A 20,245-nucleotide genomic window follows, 5' to 3' on the forward strand; every position below is an offset into this window, starting at 1 on the left:
ATGTGACGCATATTTTAAAAACATTTCATTGCCCCCTGCCCCTACCCATAGGCCTATGTACGGGTGATCCTTTGCTGCTGGTTTCTACTCGTCATAGCGCCCTCATGTTCGCAAGCCACAAGTATTACCCACCTCACGCTCTGCCATGCACGCTGCGCTGTGCTGCTGGGATTTACATGCTGGAGCCACAGTCACCTGTGTGCTTTTCGGCTATGCGCTAGTGCGTCTCATAGACGTGTTTACATATCTTCTCGGGCATATGTATACACGTGTAGGGGATACAAAAATAGGCGCAGCAGAGCGGAATAGAACACATGTGACTGTGGCTCAGTGGACCGCCAGCGCCCGACAGGCAGAGGCTCAGGTCAGCGCCCACGCCCCCTTATGTGAATCATGCACTGCTTGAAAGTGCGGGATTGCTGGATAACCAAAACAGCCAATTTTGAGATAATTGACCGCTATTCAGCTACGGGAGTGGACAGCCTACACACTCGGGATAAGTAAAGTAGCCTAAGGTATTAAAAGTAAAATAAGCGTAAGCCTTTATTAAAATCATATCACAATTGGGATCTTGATCAATAAGAACAATAAAGGTTTTGCTAGATCAACAACAAAAGAGTATTAAATATATAAATAAATAATGATAATAATAATAATAGATATCTTTGGTTCGGAAAATGACGACCCTTTTCCGGGCACACCTGTGTTCTGCTGCCCGTTGACAGTGATTCCAAACTATTCGCGATTTTTGTACGGGAAATTTTCAACCTCTTTCCCGGCATACCTGTTCCTGTCGGCCCATTGAATGCAATATTATTCTAATCGTTGCACTTAAAGTACGGGGAAATTGGCCGCCCTTTAATTAGCACACCTGTGGTCCAATCGCCGCCATCCGACATTTAAATACCCGTACGTACTTGTGGTACCGAAGATCGTTAGTCTTTTACTGGACACCTTTACCATGCTCCCGCCGCTTTGCATCCTTATTCACGGTCTTTATGTCGGGAAAATTGTCAGCTCTTTATCGAATACACGTGCACCTGTCGCCAATTCCCGCCGCCCGTCTTTCTATTCGTCGACAATTTTAGTAGTCGGTTTTGCCAAACCTTTATCGAGCACATTTGTCGCCTAATTCCCGATACTCGACAACATACATCCGTACTGTCAAGGCTTGGTTTGACCATAGACCTTAAAAAAAAATCCGTTTTTAAGGTCTATGGTTTGACCACTCAGGAGCAGTACGAGACTTTCTGAAACTTCTATCAGCACGGCCGTCAACTGCCTCCGGGAGGATATTAAAACGTGGAACTTTGCCAGTCCCACACATCAATAAGCCTTAGGCATTTTCGCCATTTAATTTTTGCTGAATCATTAAAAGGTAAATTTCGTTTAAAAAGGAAAATTAATCTAAATTGATGTTTGACAGATCTAGATATTACCATCTGCGGAAAATGTAGACGCAGAATAAAATTTGTACGTTTTTGTCTTTCTGACGGGAGGTTTGTAGTATCCTGCAACGGCATACTTGTCGGTTTCTGCCGTTAACCACAGGGGGATTCAATCTCCGATGATGACGATGATGATGATTAAATATTAAAAATGAAGATAAATAAACATATATATATTTGGACTCAGTAAATTTATTGTTATTTTTGTTGTTATTGTTGTTGTCGTTGTTGATACTATTTGCAGAAAAGAACAAAGTAAGCTTATGCGCTGCAAATTTCAACACAGCCTAACTATAGGCCTACATGTGCGTCGCAAATTCAACACAGCCTAACTATACATGTGCGTTGCAAATTCAATACAGCCTAACTATACATGTGCGTTGCTGCCTAACTATACATGTGCGTTGCAAATTCAATACAGCCTAACATTACCCAAGGGGTGTCACTTCATTGCCACACACTTTTTTTCGATCGCCAAAAATGCACCTAGCATGCATCGAAATCGGTAAAATTCGACGTAGGGTCAAAGCACATTAGTCCTTCTCAATAATACTCCAACATTTTTACCTCTTACCGATGATTTTCAGCGTATCTGGACGTCTCTTACATTTCAGATTTAAAAGGCGCGGCGGGGTATTGAGTCACGTGGGCGCTTTTCAAATCGAACCAATAGCAGAGCTGAATGGACCAGCGTGAAAACCCGGAAGCAACGTATGTTTCTCACATCTTTGGAAAGAACGATCTCTTGCTGCGGGTGAACTGGAACTGTTAAAGTTACCAGAATTTCGTATGCAGACGCACGCAGACAGTGTCACCCATAGTCTTCCAAAGACGTGAGAAACTTACGTTACTGCCGGGTTTTCACGCTGGGCCCATTCGTTCAGTACGGGCTCTGACCCTACATCGAATTTTACCGCTCTCGATGCTTGCTGGGTGCATTCTGGCGAGCTCTGCCATTGGTTCGATTTGAAAAGCGCCCACGTGACTCAATACCCCGCCGCGCCTTTTAAATCTGAAATGTAAGAGACGTCCAGATACGCTGAAAAACTTGCTGATTTCTCGACTTTTCATCGGTAAGAGGTAAAAATGTTGGAGTATTATTGAGAAGGACTAATGTGCTTTGACCCTACGTCGAATTTTACCGATTTCGATGCATGCTAGGTGCATTTTTGGCGATCGAAAAAAAGTGTGTGGCAATGAAGTGACACCCCTTGGGTAATGTTAGGCTGTATTGAATTTGCAACGCACATGTATAGTTAGGCTGTATTGAATTTGCAACGCACATGTATAGTTAGGCTGTATTGAATTTGCGACGCACATGTATAGTTAGGCAGCAACGCACATGTATAGTTAGGCTGTATTGAATTTGCAACGCACATGTATAGTTAGGCTGTATTGAATTTGCGACGCACATGTATAGTTAGGCTGTGTTGAAATTTGCAGCGCATACTTTGTTCTTTTCTGCAAATAGTATCAACAACGACAACAACAATAACAACAAAAATAACAATAAATTTACTGAGTCCAAATATATATGTTTATTTATCTTCATTTTTAAATATTTAATCATCATCATCGTCATCATCGGAGATTGAATCCCCTGTGGGTTAACGACCATTGAAATTCCCGCACTTCAGGTACGAAAGAGAGTCAGCTCTTTATCAGGCACTTGTCGCAAGCTGCCCGCTCACAGTCATTCCATTTCACTACCGTAGGTACGGCAGATTGTCAATCCTTTATCGGGTGGAACTTTTACTAAGTGCCCGCTGAAGGCCATTCCAATCCACATTCTTTGGTACGGAAAATGTCGACCCTTTTCCGGGCACACCTGTGTTCTGCTGCCCGTTGACAGTGATTCCAAACTGAGCGGTTTTTGTACGGGAAATTTTCAACCTCTTTCCCGGCATACCTGTCCCCGGCAGCCCATTGAATGCAATTCCAATCATCGCACTTTAAGTTCGGGAAATTGGTCGCCCTATAATTAGCACACCTGTCGTCCAATCGCCGCCATCCGACATTCAAATACCCGTACTTGTGCTACCGAAGAATAGAATGCTGTAGAGCAGCAGTAATCTGTAATACTTTCGTAATTTGTAATAATGCAGTAAATTGTAATACAATTTTGCGGTTATTTAATTTTTTTTGTAATACTGCAGTGAATTGTAATAAACTTTGGAGTATAATTTGTAATAATTGAACTAGCGCAATTTGTAATAAATTTGGGAGTAATTTGTAATAGCAATCACTGCAGTGATTTGTAATAAAATTCGGATGTAAATTGTAATTAAGGCTTTTTGATGAACCAATCTCTAATTTGAATGGTGGTACTAGTCAAAGAGCAGACACTGATTACATATCATTTTATTTCGAGCAAACATGTTTTCTTTTAATCATGTTTTAGCACAGTTTTAACATGTAAAAGACATAGATGGAGCGGAATGGCGCGATACATGTTTATTTTTTTTCTGTGCGCACATCCTTTACTGATATACCAGCTTGTGATAGTGGGGGGGGGGGGGGGCTTGAAAAATGTTGACCATATAGAGGGGGATTTGAATTTTTTTAGGTTATTGAGGGGGGATCTGAAAAAGACCCCTTTTTCGTCGCTCAAGCAGGCATCAAAGACGCATAACTATAGGCCCTAACAAATTAGATATCCATAGTATGGTTGGCCAGATGAATATCACCACATTCCGTCAGACTCACTGTCAATGTCAGTGTCACACAACTATGATTCACAAACCCGAAAGCAATATCCGTTGAGATATCCATAGCATGGTTGGCTATATGAATATCTCCACATTCCGTCAGACTCATTTTCAATGTCAGTGTCACACAACTAATATATGATTCACAAACGCGATATCTATATCCGTTGAGCAAGCAAAGTTATTTCAATACAATCATTTCAAAATTATTTGTAGAAACTTATACTGATAAGTTTGATAATTCCGCTAACTGTTTTAGAAATAAGGCTAGAATTATACGTAACAGTCATGGTGAGGCTACACTCTGTACTGAGCAATGTCAAATTTACAACAGAAAGTGATAATTGACATTGGAGCATGCATTATAAAAATTCAAGTTCCCATCGTAGTTGGTATGTGATGATTCCATTTGTGTTGAAGTGATACTCATATCCAGTACGTAGGTCTGTACACAAAAAGTCTTGAACAGAGATACAAATAAAAGCATACATTTTCACGGGATTTGAAGTAACTATTTTTATTTGATGTTTAAGACATTTCACTAGTTCACTGTTTTTGCCGGTAAAACAATAAATTTTATTGTTATTTAACATTTGCACTGATGTTTAATTTGGTGGATTTTATGTTTCAACGAAAATAGCGAAATTAAATCCCAATGAATAATTAATTATTTTACAGTAGTTCCTTTCAAAGATAGAGACATACCATTTATGATCTTTTAGTTCTGCTTTTTTCCACACAATTTCTGTATCATTTGATATCTTCTGTATCGTCTGATCTCTCATTCACCTCGCTCGTATGCGCACCTACTGGCATGGCGTCACTCCTTGGTCGAGAATAGCTTATACTGTTGCTTGATTAAATGAATAAAAATGTTTGCCATGATTTGCTTGTATGACTTGGTGTGTTTTTCTTTCATAAAGGTGACATCCGCACTTGAGTGACTTTCAAAATGCCCCTCCCGTATTCATGTTCTTTCCAGTGATGATAATTATCCCACCCCCACAAAACCACACACCGCCCCCAGTCGGTGAACTTGGTAAACCCCCTATATTGCGTGCGTCTGTCATCTTCGCTGCTGCCCTCGAGTGACAGACTAGACAAGTGACACCTCACCGTCCGCCGTCCGGTCGATTCTGTATAAATTAGGCGTTTTGCTGCTCGGTAGCAATCATCTTTTCCAATCGTTATCCAACGCAACATTCATAGAATTTGCAGAATGGCAAGGGATGGTCGGCACGACGTGATTGTCATCGGAGCCGGCTTGAGCGGTAAGGTCTCATTTTAATCACTGCATATCCTTGTGTTTTATTACGAGCGACCTTTGCATGCATGCACCCACTACAGTAATACATGTAGTAGTACAGCGCTCAAAGTCTGCCCGATCGACAACTCTCGTACCTGGTAGACCATCCAGCCAACGAGCGCCTGAGTATCGCTAATGGCCTCACCCCCTTTATTACTTATTTGTATTTTAATTGTTAACTTTTTATGTTCATTTATTCATTCATTTGATTTATATCATAGGGTTTTATTGGAACGTAACGACATCACCCTCTTTATTTATTTTGTGTATTTAAACTGTAATTGTTTATTTTTTATGTTCATGGGTTATTTCTTCATTTGTGTGTTAAATACCAGTGTACACTGATCCCCTCCCCCACCAATCGGGTCAATTATAGTTTTACACCTTGTACTATGTATGTCTGGCACCTTAAGTACTATGACTAATGCCATAATATAATTGTCTGTCTACCACTAGTACCATTATGTGTTATGTCTGTAGTTTTTGCAAGTGTTGGAAATTCATGTCACATACAGTTCACCTTCAGAAAGAACAATTCTAAAGCAATGAAATTTTCATTCACCAGAGACTTGTGAAGTGCCTTCCAGATCTTAATACAAATCAGTTGAATTTAAAATTATTTGCTAATTAAAATGGAATAATTGAGAGAATTGATAACTTGCCTATACCCTCTGGATAGTGAGTATCAAACATGCCTATTTTGTTGATCCTTGCAATCTTTTTCTTTTTCTTTGATCAAAAGAACTGATGTTAGAGATGCTTAGCCATGATTAAAGGAATTTAGGTGCATGTCAGGATCACATAGGGAATCCAGGAATCCAGGAATTGTTTTACTATTTGACAGAAAAAATTAAAATTGCTCATTAAATTGTCACAGTTAATAGACTAAAAGCTATGATTTCCATACAATATGGCATTCAGCACAGAGATGACATAATTAGGGGCAGATTAATTGTTCTGTTTTTTATTTTAAAAGATGTAAATCCTATCAGATTTGGTTTAAAGGAAGCGTCGTCATGCATTTGATAGGCAGTACATTGCCTCATCCTCAATGGCTACATGAGTACATAGTATCATTGAAAGATCTTTAATCACACTAAAAGGAAAATCCAACATATTTTTACCAACATTTAATCCCATGGGTAGCCTAGCATATGCACGCATAATGTTTACTTTGTAATACACAGTTCATTTTGATTAAGATTCCCATGTAGACATTCACATCCGATTTATGAGATTCCATAATTGTACTAAGTTTGTGAATGGAAGATTTATAGAGTCCCACACCTCAATGGACTGAGATAGGTCTCCTGCTCTATTCAGATAGAACTTTCCCCCAAATCCTATGAGACATTCAATTTCAGCCATTGGGGTACGACATATTACTTTTCTCACGTCAAAAGTTTGTAGTTCACATTCATCAACTTCAAATGCTCTGCAAAACATGTTACCAACAATTTTATTCCAGCATTAGAATTGTTCGGAAATGTTGTGCAAGGAACCACAGTGGGACAGTCAAATCATACTTCAGTTACCTTTCATAATATGGATATATTTTATCAGGGAAAGAATCCTCACAACAGTTTGCTTCATAGTATGCCATATACCCACTTATTACATTTGTTAGATTGTTGAATACTGAAAGTGTCAAAGGTTTAGGGATGAGGAATGCATTCAAAATTTGTTCCTCAAAAAATAAATTTGTTCACATGATAATTAACATACTATGAGAACAAACAGAGCCCTCACTGTTTGTTGTTCACACACTCCTGGTGTACAAGGGATGGGAGCAAAAATGTTGCATGTTAAGGTGGGGATTTTTTACTCACCTTCAGACTCTGGTTTTGGTCTGAAATTCACCAGACTAAATTTATCTGATTCTTCTTGTATAATTTTAACCACACACAGGTACCATGCTTAAACTAGAATTGTAAGCATTGATTTGCTGAAATTTGACTCTTCCATGAGGATAATAGTAATATATGTTGCATTATCGTAACTGCACAGAATACACCTCAGTGTTATTTTGATTGAGGCATTTAATTATCTAGGATAATTATAAATAAGAGGTGTACAATCACAGAATTTGTGGGATATCAATCTTACATTTTGTAAATAAAGTAAAAAAGATAATGTAGATTTCATAAGATAGGGTGCTGATTGTAAAATTCAAAACATAAACTAAATTTTTCACTTTGACAGAATCATATTTGGTATCATTCAATGTAATGCCAGGGTAATGCATGTCTTGGTCAGTCTATTTGGCAAACATGTAATTGCCATTTTGTACAACTTGCCATTCTCATTCTATTTCTTTACTGGTGGGTTTTGCAGTGCTCATTTGCAGATTTTAGAAATTTTCACTGTTTTGATTTTCAGCTAGTGGTATTAACTCAAATCTATAGCAATTAGACAATATAATCTTTGGAAATGTCCAACCCCAAATCATGCAAATTTGCATATTGCATCACAAGGTTTAGATTCAAATGTTTTCCAGCTCTTTCATGTAAATCAGGTTTGAGTTGCACATTTTACACTTTTTTTCAATCGAACAAACATAAAATATATTTCCATGCTGAATATCATGGTACACAGAATCTCCAGAGTGAAAATTTATTTTAGAAGATTCTAGTCACAACATAAAAATAAGCCTCTAATTTGCATTCAAGGCAAGAAAAGTTCAAAAGTATAGCCAAAGCAGAACATTCATTTGCAAAACCCATTATCCGGTGTAAATGAAAGGATCAAGATTGTTTGGATAATAATTGCAATATTCAACACAGAAAATGAAAAGAATCTTTCTACCTTGTAATCTGCATCGTCAAATTAGTATTCCACCATTTACAGTACATGGAATATTGACGAGCAATGTCAAGAACAAGCCTGGTTTTAGTTAAAATTAACAATTACAGATTATACTGGCTTAGCCAAGGCAATAATGGGTCATAGACTTTACCAAAGTTTTGCCCAAATTTGTCACCTTTGTACAAATTAATATTTTTTAAAATCTGACAAATACCTATTAATATGCGAGATGTTTTCGTCATTGTCTACTGTTCAATCACGATATCCATACATGTATACATACACACAGATGCTACATAGAGACAGCTTCTTAGCACTAAATGTATTACCCTTAAATGATGACCCAATATCTTCACCTTGGAAGTGAACCTTGATGGTGATTATCTACTCAGATGAGGTCCATAAATTATTTTGCTGAATCGCTGCTTTTTTGGAAAAATCTCATCATGAATGCTGTTTCTCAATGTCACATGTCAGGATAGATCACCATGGCATTTTGATAATTGTAATTTTATTTCTTCTCATAAGTAACCATTTTCTACCTGCCTAGTTGTGATCAGTTTATGAAAAGTATACTTCTATGCTACATTTTGACAGCATGAATGTAAATATCATTGTGTAAAAAATTAGATTGTCCTCAATTCTTATCTCATCTGCTTCATCTCAAACACCTTAAATGTTTACTGCCTTCAGATCAAACAGTAGCTATTTGATTTGACCAAAGATTAGTAATGAAATGAGTGCCACTGATATGTTGAAATATTTGTCACTTTCACCATTTTATTAATAAATAGCTTGCAACAAAATCTACAACTGTTCAAATCAAAAGATTTCACTCACATATATCTCAGACAGTGCTTACCATGAAATTTCAAGACGTATGCATCATACTAGTCTAGTCCCTGCCGGAGTATTTTTGCGTTCGGAGATTGTTGGCCTTCGCCCATATGGCACACTCCGTCTAGCTGCGTGGTCAATGATAAATCTACTGTATGAAAAACTGCTAATTTTAACCCTTTGAGTGCTGCTGTTTTTCCCACCAGAATTCAGTGCAACATTTCACCAATTTTTATGAATTTTTCTGTAATTTTTTGATAATTTTGGATCAAATAGACATCACATTTCATTGGCTACAGTTTTTTATCAAAATTTTGGCAAAAATCTGAAAAAAATTGACTGGGGTATATTTTATAGAGGCGACAAAAATTGACTTTGGCGCTCAAAGGGTTATGTGAATGTTCACCAAAGAGACCATGACGTCACTGGCATCTCTTTCAAGTCAATCATACAAAATTATCCTCTCATGTGACTTCGGAGCATAGCCATAATGTAATTACAGCAAGAAAAACTAGCTGGAGAACTTGTGCCATAGTTGGGCATATTGAATATTAATGAACAACACCCATTTAATCATTGGCCAATCATGAAAGGACCATTTTAACTGTTTGACTTTGAAAGGGATGCTAGGGATGTCACTGTCTCTGTTGGTGACCATTCACATTAAAGCCCCAATAGCTGCGAATGTGTAATAAACCAATCTCAAAATATCCTCAGCTTTCCAAGAGTTTTCTTTAAATAAGATACACTAAAGCCCGAAAAAGTGTATAACACTGTCATAAGTGTCAAAAGTGGCATGTACATTGAAACGCTTAAAAAGCATTTTAGATTTCCTGCCATTTTCAAAAACTATCATATGACAGAGAAAATAAGATTACAACAACAAAATGTTGGCCATTGTGTGTTGTTCATTCAAGTACATGGCATCATGCTTGTTTCTGGTATGGTCATGATGTGTATGTGCAGGAAATAATGTGTTTTTTTGTACTTTTCTGTGGGGATGTCATTTTATGTGTGCGGCACCCGTTTATTGTTCAGCCTGAGGAAATGTGTAGGCATGGTCCAAATCAGCAAGCAGTGATTACTTCTATACACGTCCTTCAGTTAGCATATTTACACGAACCAACTTTGGTTTAAAAATAAAATCATGAAATAATGCATAAAATTTGCAGCTATTGGGGCTTTAATATTAGCAGTTTTTGCATACTGTAGCTTTATCATCGATCTCACAGCTAAACAGAGAATGGGCAAAGGCCAAAACTCTCCGAAGGTCAAAATACTCCAGTAGGGACTAGACTCATCATCATACATACATGTACGTGAATGAAAATATATGAAAATCTTTTGTACAGGCCATGGTAAAAAAGAAAAACATGTTCTTTGAAATATTTCACCCAAAACATATGAAATTTCCTAGAACAATATTATAATGCACTTCATCCGCAGTCTGTGTTCTAATTTGCCAATTGATAGTCACGTGGGATGCGTTCTTTTTGTGCTGATCCACATAAACGACGTCATCAGGCATCATTTGTTAGTCCTCACGGACACCGTCCGGGGTACTTATAGGTTTGGTCATGTCCGTGCATGCGTGCGTGCGTGCGTGCGTGCGTCCGTCCGTTCACGCAGATATCTCAGACATGCCCAGGTCAATTTCTTTCAAACTTTGCACAAGGATAGTTCCCTACCCCATACAGATGCACGTCGATTTGTTTCACAATGCAATCAATTTTGGCCGTGTTAGAGGACTTTTTAGTTTTCACCTCCATAGACTCCCATGTATAAGGCAGTCTCCATAGACTCCCATGTATAAGGCAGTCCATAGACTCCCATGTATAAGGCAGTCCATAGACTCCCATGTATAAGGCAGTCTCCATAGACTCCCATGTATAAGGCAGTCCATAGACTCCCATGTATAAGGCAGTCCATAGACTCCCATGTATAAGGCCAAGAAAAATAAAAATTTAGTTTCTCATCGTATTCATATTGCAAAAAGGATGCAGTGACACAGTTTTTAGTCCCCACTGATGAAGTCCAGGGGGCTTATAGATTGGGTCATGTCCGTCCGTGAGTCCATCTGTGAGTCCATCCGTTCACGCAGATATCTCAGATATTTTGACAAAATGTCACGTGACCTTGGTGACCTTTGACCTCAAATATATATATTTGTCCATAACTCAGTAACCACAAGTGCTACACCCTTCATATATGGTATGATGGGACAGCTTATGGCGCCACATATTGTACCTCATTAATTATGCGCATATCTAATTTTGAGCGAGCCAATAGAGCTAGAGGTCTGATTTTTGGTATATAGGGATAACTTAGCAATACTATTTTTTTTTCAAAATGTCACGTGACCTTAGTGACCTTTGACCTCAAATATACATATTTGTCCATAACTCAGTAACCACAAGTGCTACACCCTTCATATATGGTATGATGGGACAGCTTATGACGCCACCTATTGTACCTCATTAATTATGCACATATCTAATTTTGAGCGGGCCAATAGAGCTAGAGGTCTGATTTTTGGTATATAGGGATAACTTAGCAATACAATTTTTTTGACAAAATGTCACATGACCTCAGTGACCTTTGACCTCAAATATACATATTTGTCCATAACTCAGTAACCACAAGTGCTACACCCTTCATATATGGTATGATGGGACAGCTTATGACGCCACATATTGTACCTCATTAATTATGCACATATCTAATTTTGAGCGGGCCAATAGAGCTAGAGGTCTGATTTTTGGTATATAGGGATAACTTAGCAATACAATTTTTTTGACAAAATGTCACATGACCTCGGTGACCTTTGACCTCAAATATACATATTTGTCCATAACTCAGTAACCACAAGTGCTACACCCTTCATATATGGTATGATGGGAGACCTTATGATGCTTCATACTGTACCTCATTAATTATGCGTACATCTAATTCTGAGCAAGCCCATAGAGCTGGATGTCTGTTTTTGGTATATAGGGATAACTATAGGATAGAAATTTTTTGACCAAATGTCATGTGACCTCGATGACCTTTGACCTGAAATATACCGATAAATATGTAACCACAAGTGCTATGTCCTTTATATTTAATAGGGTGGGAGACCTGACAACACACGCTTTACCTCATTAATTATGCACACATCTAATTCTGGGCAAGCGAATAGAGCTAGAGGTCTGATTTTTGGCATATAGGGATTAATTAGCAATACAATTTTTTTTCAAAATGTCACGTGATCTTATGACCTTTGACCTTGATTATACATATATATGCATAACTCAGTAACCACAAGTTCTATACCCTCCAATTCTGATAGGATATTAGACCTTAAGATGTCACATCTTGTACCTCATTATTATGCGCATATGTATTTCTTGGCTGGCCAATACAGCTAGAGGTCTGATCTTTTTTCCCGATTTAGAACCATAACTTAGACATGCCTCATGTGTTTCAAATTGGGAACAACGACATAGACCTATGTGCCCATAGATCTCAACATATACACTCCAGTGATACTTCTTAATGACCACATTTCCCTGCCCCATCAAGACTTATACTCCCCTATTACAAGTGGGGACTATGTCATTGTCAATGACTTGTTTGAACTGTTGCCTGCCAGGCATCAGTTCCGAAAAATAGATGCCTGCTGACGTCAAAAATGACATTGGAGCATGCGCGAACTGGAATGTAAACAAAGATGTCGTCTGCGGCCGATCAAAACGATAGTCAAGAAATTTCTAGGTTTATCCTACTTTCTGAAGAAGAACTGAATGCTCTGGTTTCAAACAAGGACTCGAAATGGATGAAAATGATAATCAAAGGTGCATTGAATGTTTTGCAGAAGTATTGCGATCCTGTCGGGAAAAACTTTTTCTTGCCGAACCACTCCAACGTATAAGTACATGCGACAAGTTTTGTGTATGGTACGTTCTTATGCATGACTGCAGATGAGGTGTGTTATAAAACACATATTGACTGGCCATGAGGGCAACAGCATACGTCTTTAACCCCTCGGGCCTGTGAGTCACCCCCATAGACAGACTGAAGGCCTCGGGAAACAGTCTGTTTTTGGGGGTGACTCACAGTCCCTCGGGGTACAGACGTATGCTGTTTGCCCTCATGGCCAGTCAATATGTGTATATTGTGCCCTTAAATTCCAAGACTGACATATAGATTTAAACAACATTAACCCTTTCCGGAGTATTCTTATTTTTCTAACCAAAAGTTTAGTGCAACATTTTACCAATTTGTATGAATTTTCTGTAACTTTTTGATAATTTTGGACCACATTGACATCACTTTTCATTGCTACAATTTTTGATCCAAATTTTTGGCAAAATCTGAAAAAAACTTGTCTGGATCTGAAAAAATTTGCTGGGTTAATTTTATAAAGGAGACAAAAATTTACGTTGGCATTGCAAGGGTACCATCAGTGGACGATATAAAGAATTAAAAGCGTCCAATTGATGGTTTTCATAACTGCATGGTGTGAGTTTACAGGTTTGTATTGGCAGGTTGACACAGTATTTCAATGAATTTTACAAAACACAGAATTTCCCTGTACTGTGCACGATATAGTATTTCATTGTATTGTATGCTGTAGTTGCTAGTATAGAACCCTGCACAGTATTTTCACTGTATTGTATAGTGCTAGTGCTGTTTAGAATTGTAATGCCCTCAGATTGAATGACGACCCTGGCTATGTGTCTGCCGGTCAGTGAACCATGAAACTATCCTTGAAAAATACATGCCGTCACCCATGCCTTGCTGTTTCTTCAGGTGCAATTGCATGGAAATAGGATAAAAATCTGAAAAGTCATTAGCATGTACAAGGCTTTTTCAACACAAGGTACATTTTATTCCAGTAATATCCTAACATCATTGCATGTCAAATGTTCAATTATTAACCCAGATCTTTACAAACAAGACAGATATGAAATAGACATATCTCCAGCCTAAGCTAGCATAGCTAGTGTCTGCAATGTTACAATTCTGTCTGTAGAAAAGATCTCTTTGATCAAAATGAAAAAGGCATCCTAAAAACTTGTACATATATATATATACACCACACAACAACAGAATTTAGAAGCTCACTTAGATGCTTTGTACACAAGTATGGCATAATTTTCACTGTAACACTCAGATTAACACATCAGTGAAGCCTAACATTTAAACTCAACAAGGTGAACTCCACCCACTCATTCTTGCTAAAGTGTGTTTTACACCATGAAATGATGTCATAGACGTAGATAGCATCAAGTATTTGACCAGCAATCTAAAACACTTAGCCATGCATGAATATCGTGTGGTGAAGACTTTTACCTTGATCGGATATCCTAAAGTTAAATGTTGAAAATGACAAGTACAATTTCTTACAAATATGTAGCCATTACTCTGACCTTTGATAGGTCACCATCTTGCAGAATACAATCTAACCTTTGTAGTGGACAATCAATGAAAAACCTTAAGTGACCTCTAATAATCAGGTGCCACCAACTAAGCTGTTCGTGAAAAAGGTGTTCGTGCACAGTTTTTTCAGCGGGCGGGCAAATTTCAAAACTTATCAGCGGGCGGGGAGAAAAAATTGATATTTACAGTGGCGAGTAAGAAATTCCCTTTTTACCTCCCATTTGCCATACATATATGGCAATGGGAGTTATATGGTTGAAAAAGTCTGTATGTGAGATGTCTGTCTGTATGTATGTATGTATGTATGTATGTATGTATGTATGTATGGATGTCTGTCCGTCCAACGCAAAACTCCAAAACCGCTGCACGTATTGAGCTGATTTTTGGTGTAGTGATGCCATATATGGTGTAGATGTGCCGTTGTTAAAATGAACTTGTTAGGCCCATAGATATGCTAATGAGGTAGAAAAAAAGCGAAAATGGTCAAAAATCAATAACTCAGGAACTACTCATCTGATCATTGTCATATTTGGGTTTAAGGTACCTTGGGACCAACTCAATTAAACATGTAGATTTGATGTCAATATTTGATGCTTTCTATTTTTAATGATTTTTTTCTTTTTTTTGCCATTTTAGTAAAAATCTTTTCCTCTTAAACCAATTGTTGGATCGCTTTAAAATTCGGCGTGCAGGTACCTTGTGAAAACTCAAAATAGAATTCACCAGAATTATGGCACAATTTGCATATTTGTATTTTTGGGCAATTTTTGCCATTTTTGGTTAAAAAAATCTTCTTTGAAACTGTGTATGCCATTACTTTCTAATTGGGTGTGCAGGTTCCTAGGAGTGACCTGAAGATGACTCTGTGAACTCAAGCTGAAATTTGCAAATTTTGTGGTACTTTTTGCCATGCTTTCTAATTTGGTACATAGGTGAAATGTAGTAGGTCATTCATTCAAAGTCAAGTACTGCCTGTGTGAATGAGCAGATTATGATTGTGCTGTTCCGGCTGAGGTGCTATTTATAGGAATGATGCAATGTTAGACGGTAATTGATGTTTTGACTGAATTTGACTTACATTGTATGTAACTCTTGTACTGTATAAACCCTATCAATTCACCCAGAAAAAAATAATTAATATGATTTTAAATAATTGAATTAATGAGGATATCAACAAAGCCAAAATAATTTTAGTGTAGAATTATTAGAATGTTCAACTTTTTTGACAGTTCATAGTGAAATGGAGGATTAAAACATGTAAAGGCAAGTTTCCTGAATCCCAACTTTGACATATTCTGAACCGTCATATATTGTGCTGTGTATGTTATCTAAATGAAATTGCTCATAATAGCTTATCATGATAGGTTGGTCAAATAAATAGAGATAGAGAAAGTTCCAATTTCCATTTATGGTTGACTTGGTAAGGATAAAATAAAATTACTTTTTGAGGAAAAAAATAGAGTGATCAATTAAAAGAGTGGTCAAAGTGATAGGGTTTTTATGGTAAAGCTGGACTGTAACATTCCTCGTGCTATTTATAGCAATTATGCAATCTGTGTAAACAGTGCAATGAAAGTGTTACAAGATTCCTTATAATGCTTTTGATGACCTTGAACTTTTTAAGTTGCAAACATTTGTCTCTTCTGTGTGCTTTCTCTGAGTACCTACAGGCTCAACTTATTCAACAGAACTTACTTGCAATGTGAATTTGAAAGTTAACATGTGCTTGGTTAATAGGATGAAATACTGATAAAGATAACCAGCTGAAGATTCTTTATAACCTGACAGATATGCTGTTTTTTTTATGACGTAAATCTTGATAAGGAAGTCTTGTTTACTTTAATTAGATTCTAATTAACTCTCATTTATATTATTATAAGCAGTAGTGTCAAGTTGATCAAGCTAATATTGACAAGTTGGTCTGCTGTTGGAGATTAAAAGCTGTAAAAATAATGTATGCATGTCTATCTGTTTGTCTGTCTGTCTGTCTGTAGACCCGCGTTTTTGGAGGGTCTATGGTCTGTCTGTATGTAGTATGTATGTTAGTTGTTATGTGCGGATGTATGTCTGTCAACATTAAAAACTCCTAAATCGCAGCACCTACCATCTTAGTATTTGGTTGACAGGCATCGAGGGGTGGAGATGTGAATTTGTTGAAATAACATGACAAAGTCAAAATATGCAAATGAAGGGAAAAAAGGAAAATCCTGCAAATTGCTAAAACTTTGTAATCACTAGCCAGATTTGGTTGAAACTTGGTATGCAGGCTCTTTATAGTGACCTAAGTTACATTTCTTCAAATTGTGGTGAAATTTTAAAGTTGTTTTTTTTGGCGATTTTCCTGTTTTTTGTCAAAAAATCTTTTCTGAAAGCGCTCATCCCATTGCCTTGAAAACTTGTATGTATGATCCTAGGGTTGGCCTTTGTCAGATTTGTTCAAATTGTGGTGAAATTTTCATATTTGTATTTTTGGGGCAATTTTTCCCATTTTTTGTCAAAAAATCATTTTCTCCCAAAGTATTTGTTGGATTGCTGTAAAACATGATAGTCTTGATCCTAGGGTTGTTTTCTGTCAGATGTGTAAAAGTCATTATGAGATGGAGCATTTCATATTGCTGGGGTATAAGATTAATTTGGACTTGCAACGGAATTTTCTTAGTCAACCTGTAAGAATGCAATGTCATGTGTGTACTAGTAGTTAGTATCGCTGCAAATGGGAGGACAGTGTCATTGACACTATTTTTTTTAGTAGAACGGGGAGAAAATTTTTGGCAATGGGTACCGGAAAATACGTAGTGGGAGGGGAATGCCCTGGTTGATAAAACTTGAGGGGAGATTAAGCGCCCAACCTAGGGGGAAGCAATATGTTCCAAGGTTGAAATGATAAGTAGAAGTATACTACTCGCACGGTTTTGCGCAATCTGATTAAAATCAGATGTAGAGTACGGCGACGTCTACTTACGAGGTGCCGCCAACTAAGCTGTTCGTGAAAAAAGGTGTTCGTGCGCAGTTTTTCAGAGGGTGGGCAAATTTCAAAACTAATCAGCGAGCGGGGAGTAAAAAAATCGATATTTACTGGGGGGGGGGGGAAGAAATTTTCTTTTTTTTGCAGTGGGCGGGAGAAAATTTTAGACAATGGGTACTGGAAAATATGTAGAGGGAGGGGAGGGGAAAGCTGTGGTTGACAGAATTTGAGAGGAGATTAAGCGCCTAACCCAGAGGGGAGCAATGTTTTTGCGTTGTTCTTGGTTGCCCCAGTGGGCATCTGGTGGGGAATTTCAGTAGTGGGGAGAGGGCAGTGGGAACTTGAATTGTTGTGGGGAGTGGGGAGCGGGCAGACCATAGATACTGGAGGGCAGTGGGCATCAAAATTCAGTGGGAGGGCACATTTTCCGTGTATGCCAGTGGGAGGGCAGTTACGAACAGCTCTACTTTCCCCTCCAAATTTTAGGTCAAGGTCAAAAATAAGTAAAATCGGTATATCAGCCTTCAAAACATGTTTTGTGGTGATTTTGCGAAATTGATGAAATTTACCAGTTGGCGGCACCTGAATAATATGTTGAGGTGCAGTCCTTATCTGTGGAGGAGTTAGTTGATACATTGATACATTTTGCATGGCTGGTCCCAGAATAGTGCCAACATAGAAAAAAATCTTTGTTCCAATAGCAAATATTTATTCAAGAATTTTTATGAAAAATAAAGTTTATTTTATTGCTTAAATAAATAGGTTTGCAAAATTTAAAAACAGGTCTTTGTCCTTTATGACTTTATTAGTCAGAAATGTTGATCAGTTTTGTGGTACACTGAGGAACCAATAATATTAAAGACAGATAAGTGCTCTGGTTGTGTTTCTGAAGGAGAGCAAAGCTGTAACTTTTTATAATGCCCGTATCTTAATGAGTATTTTTCTGAAAAGACAACTGTGTTTTCTGTACCCTGTAAAGGTATGTTAAAATGCCAGTGTGAAGTATTCGCCTCGCAACTAAACTGTCTCCAATATGCAATATTATCGATAGGTGAATTTCAGTTTGAACAGAAGTTCAGTTTTCAACAGTATCATATCAGACATTACATACATACAGGCTGTGTAGACAAGCTGAACACCGCCAGCATTTCAACAGTACTTTGGGAGTAGAATAAGAAAATGTATTTTACCAGCAAAACAAAAATAATGAATAAATATGTCAAAAGTTGTAGCTAACAGAACTTTGAATAGTTGGATGTGGTCTACCAAATACTTTGCACTGAATTTCACTGCATTTTCTGTATTTAAAACTTTCAAATTTTCATCATAAAATATCAGATAAACCCCCTTAACATTTATGCAAATGTTAATACCAAAGTGCATGTATATAGTTCAATATCTTCAAAAGCATCCATTGGTAGTGCAAAACCATTGTAGTATGTGTAAACATTGTCAAATATTAAATCGAGTGCTGAGAATAGCTGGATGAGAAGTTGACCAATAATGGAGGGCAAACATTGCCAGCGAAAAATTGAATAAAATATTCAGGTTTTGGAAGTTGAGAGAGACAATAAATCAGTCAACTTCTCAAATATGCCAAAGCCCAAGCAGGGACCTACTACTGTACAAGCAGCAAAGGCAAAGCAAATATTTGATATGAGATCTACTTAGATACTTTTGTGAAAATTTATGTTTCAATCCTGACTAAAGTTTGAAGAATCAGAAGGAAACAGAGAGAAGAATACTTACTCATTGTCACTATTCTAGTTTGTATTTATGAATTTGAATTCAGTAATTTTGAAAATGTATTATGTTTTTTTAAAATAAAAAAATACTTAGAAATTGAAGCCTTTAACGTTTATTACATATTGTGTATTTTTCGTTAAAAATGTATTTTGCATAAATTGATATTTAGCTTATGTCCAGAAATCATGGTACGTAATCTTTGTACACAGAGCTTTTGCCCAGGCTTTGACATCTACAGAAGTTTTCATGTTTTAATTTTTTAATTAACGAGAACAATGTTGTAAGCTCAGCTAATCAACATCAATAATAATTCCTTTTGTTTTCCTTCATTAACGTTAATAGATAGTTTTTTACTGGAAATTCTCCGGCAGCTGTACATCCATGAACTGTATCTTGTTTCCTTCCTTTGTGATGAATCTAATGATTTATAAATCAGTACCTTCCACTCTGAATAATTGAAGATTTGCAATACTTGTAATTGACTGTATTGTATGAATTATTAATTCATTACGTGAATGAATGCTTACATTAGGTAAGGTATTGTTCAACCCTGTATATTTACATTATAATATTGGTTTTCCAAGAAAAAGTTCATTTCATATTCCTGAAAAGATCACACACTTCAATGGTACATTACTTCCTGTAATTTCAAGGGAATTATTCAAGGTTTTTTTCTCCACAACTAATGTAGTTGCAGTAGGTGAATCTCTTTTCATATTTTTAATGAAATAATCCACCCTAAACATATTTAATATTTTGTTACACTGATTCCTGTTCACCAAAATAATATTAACCTTATTATCAAGACAGAGTACTGATCTAGTTTATCATTAGCCTTATTGATCTCCAAATGATTGCCATGATCATTGTGAAATCAAATTCTACGGAAAGATAATATAATAACAGCAAAATGGATTTAATTGCGGCACTATCTTCCAAAATTATTTTCTTTTAATATGAATAAGTTGTGTGCAATTTTCAAATTATCAAATGAAAAAAATTGACT

General features: G+C 37.1%; 1 protein-coding gene across 1 annotated transcript in view; it reads left to right on the forward strand.

The window, feature by feature from the left end:
- The first annotated feature begins 5,206 nt into the window (after positions 1 to 5,206).
- The window catches only part of LOC139118418 (amine oxidase [flavin-containing]-like), a 45,684-nt gene continuing 30,645 nt past the window's right edge, over positions 5,207 to 20,245 (forward strand). The window contains exon 1 of the mRNA XM_070681718.1: positions 5,207 to 5,427. Within this exon, the coding sequence (XP_070537819.1) occupies positions 5,376 to 5,427 (52 nt within the window). The 5' untranslated portion in view covers positions 5,207 to 5,375. The remainder of the gene's footprint in view (positions 5,428 to 20,245) is intronic.

Source organism: Ptychodera flava, chromosome 19 (assembly GCF_041260155.1).
Source record: "Ptychodera flava strain L36383 chromosome 19, AS_Pfla_20210202, whole genome shotgun sequence".
In the NCBI taxonomy this organism is placed as follows: Eukaryota; Metazoa; Hemichordata; class Enteropneusta; family Ptychoderidae; genus Ptychodera; species Ptychodera flava.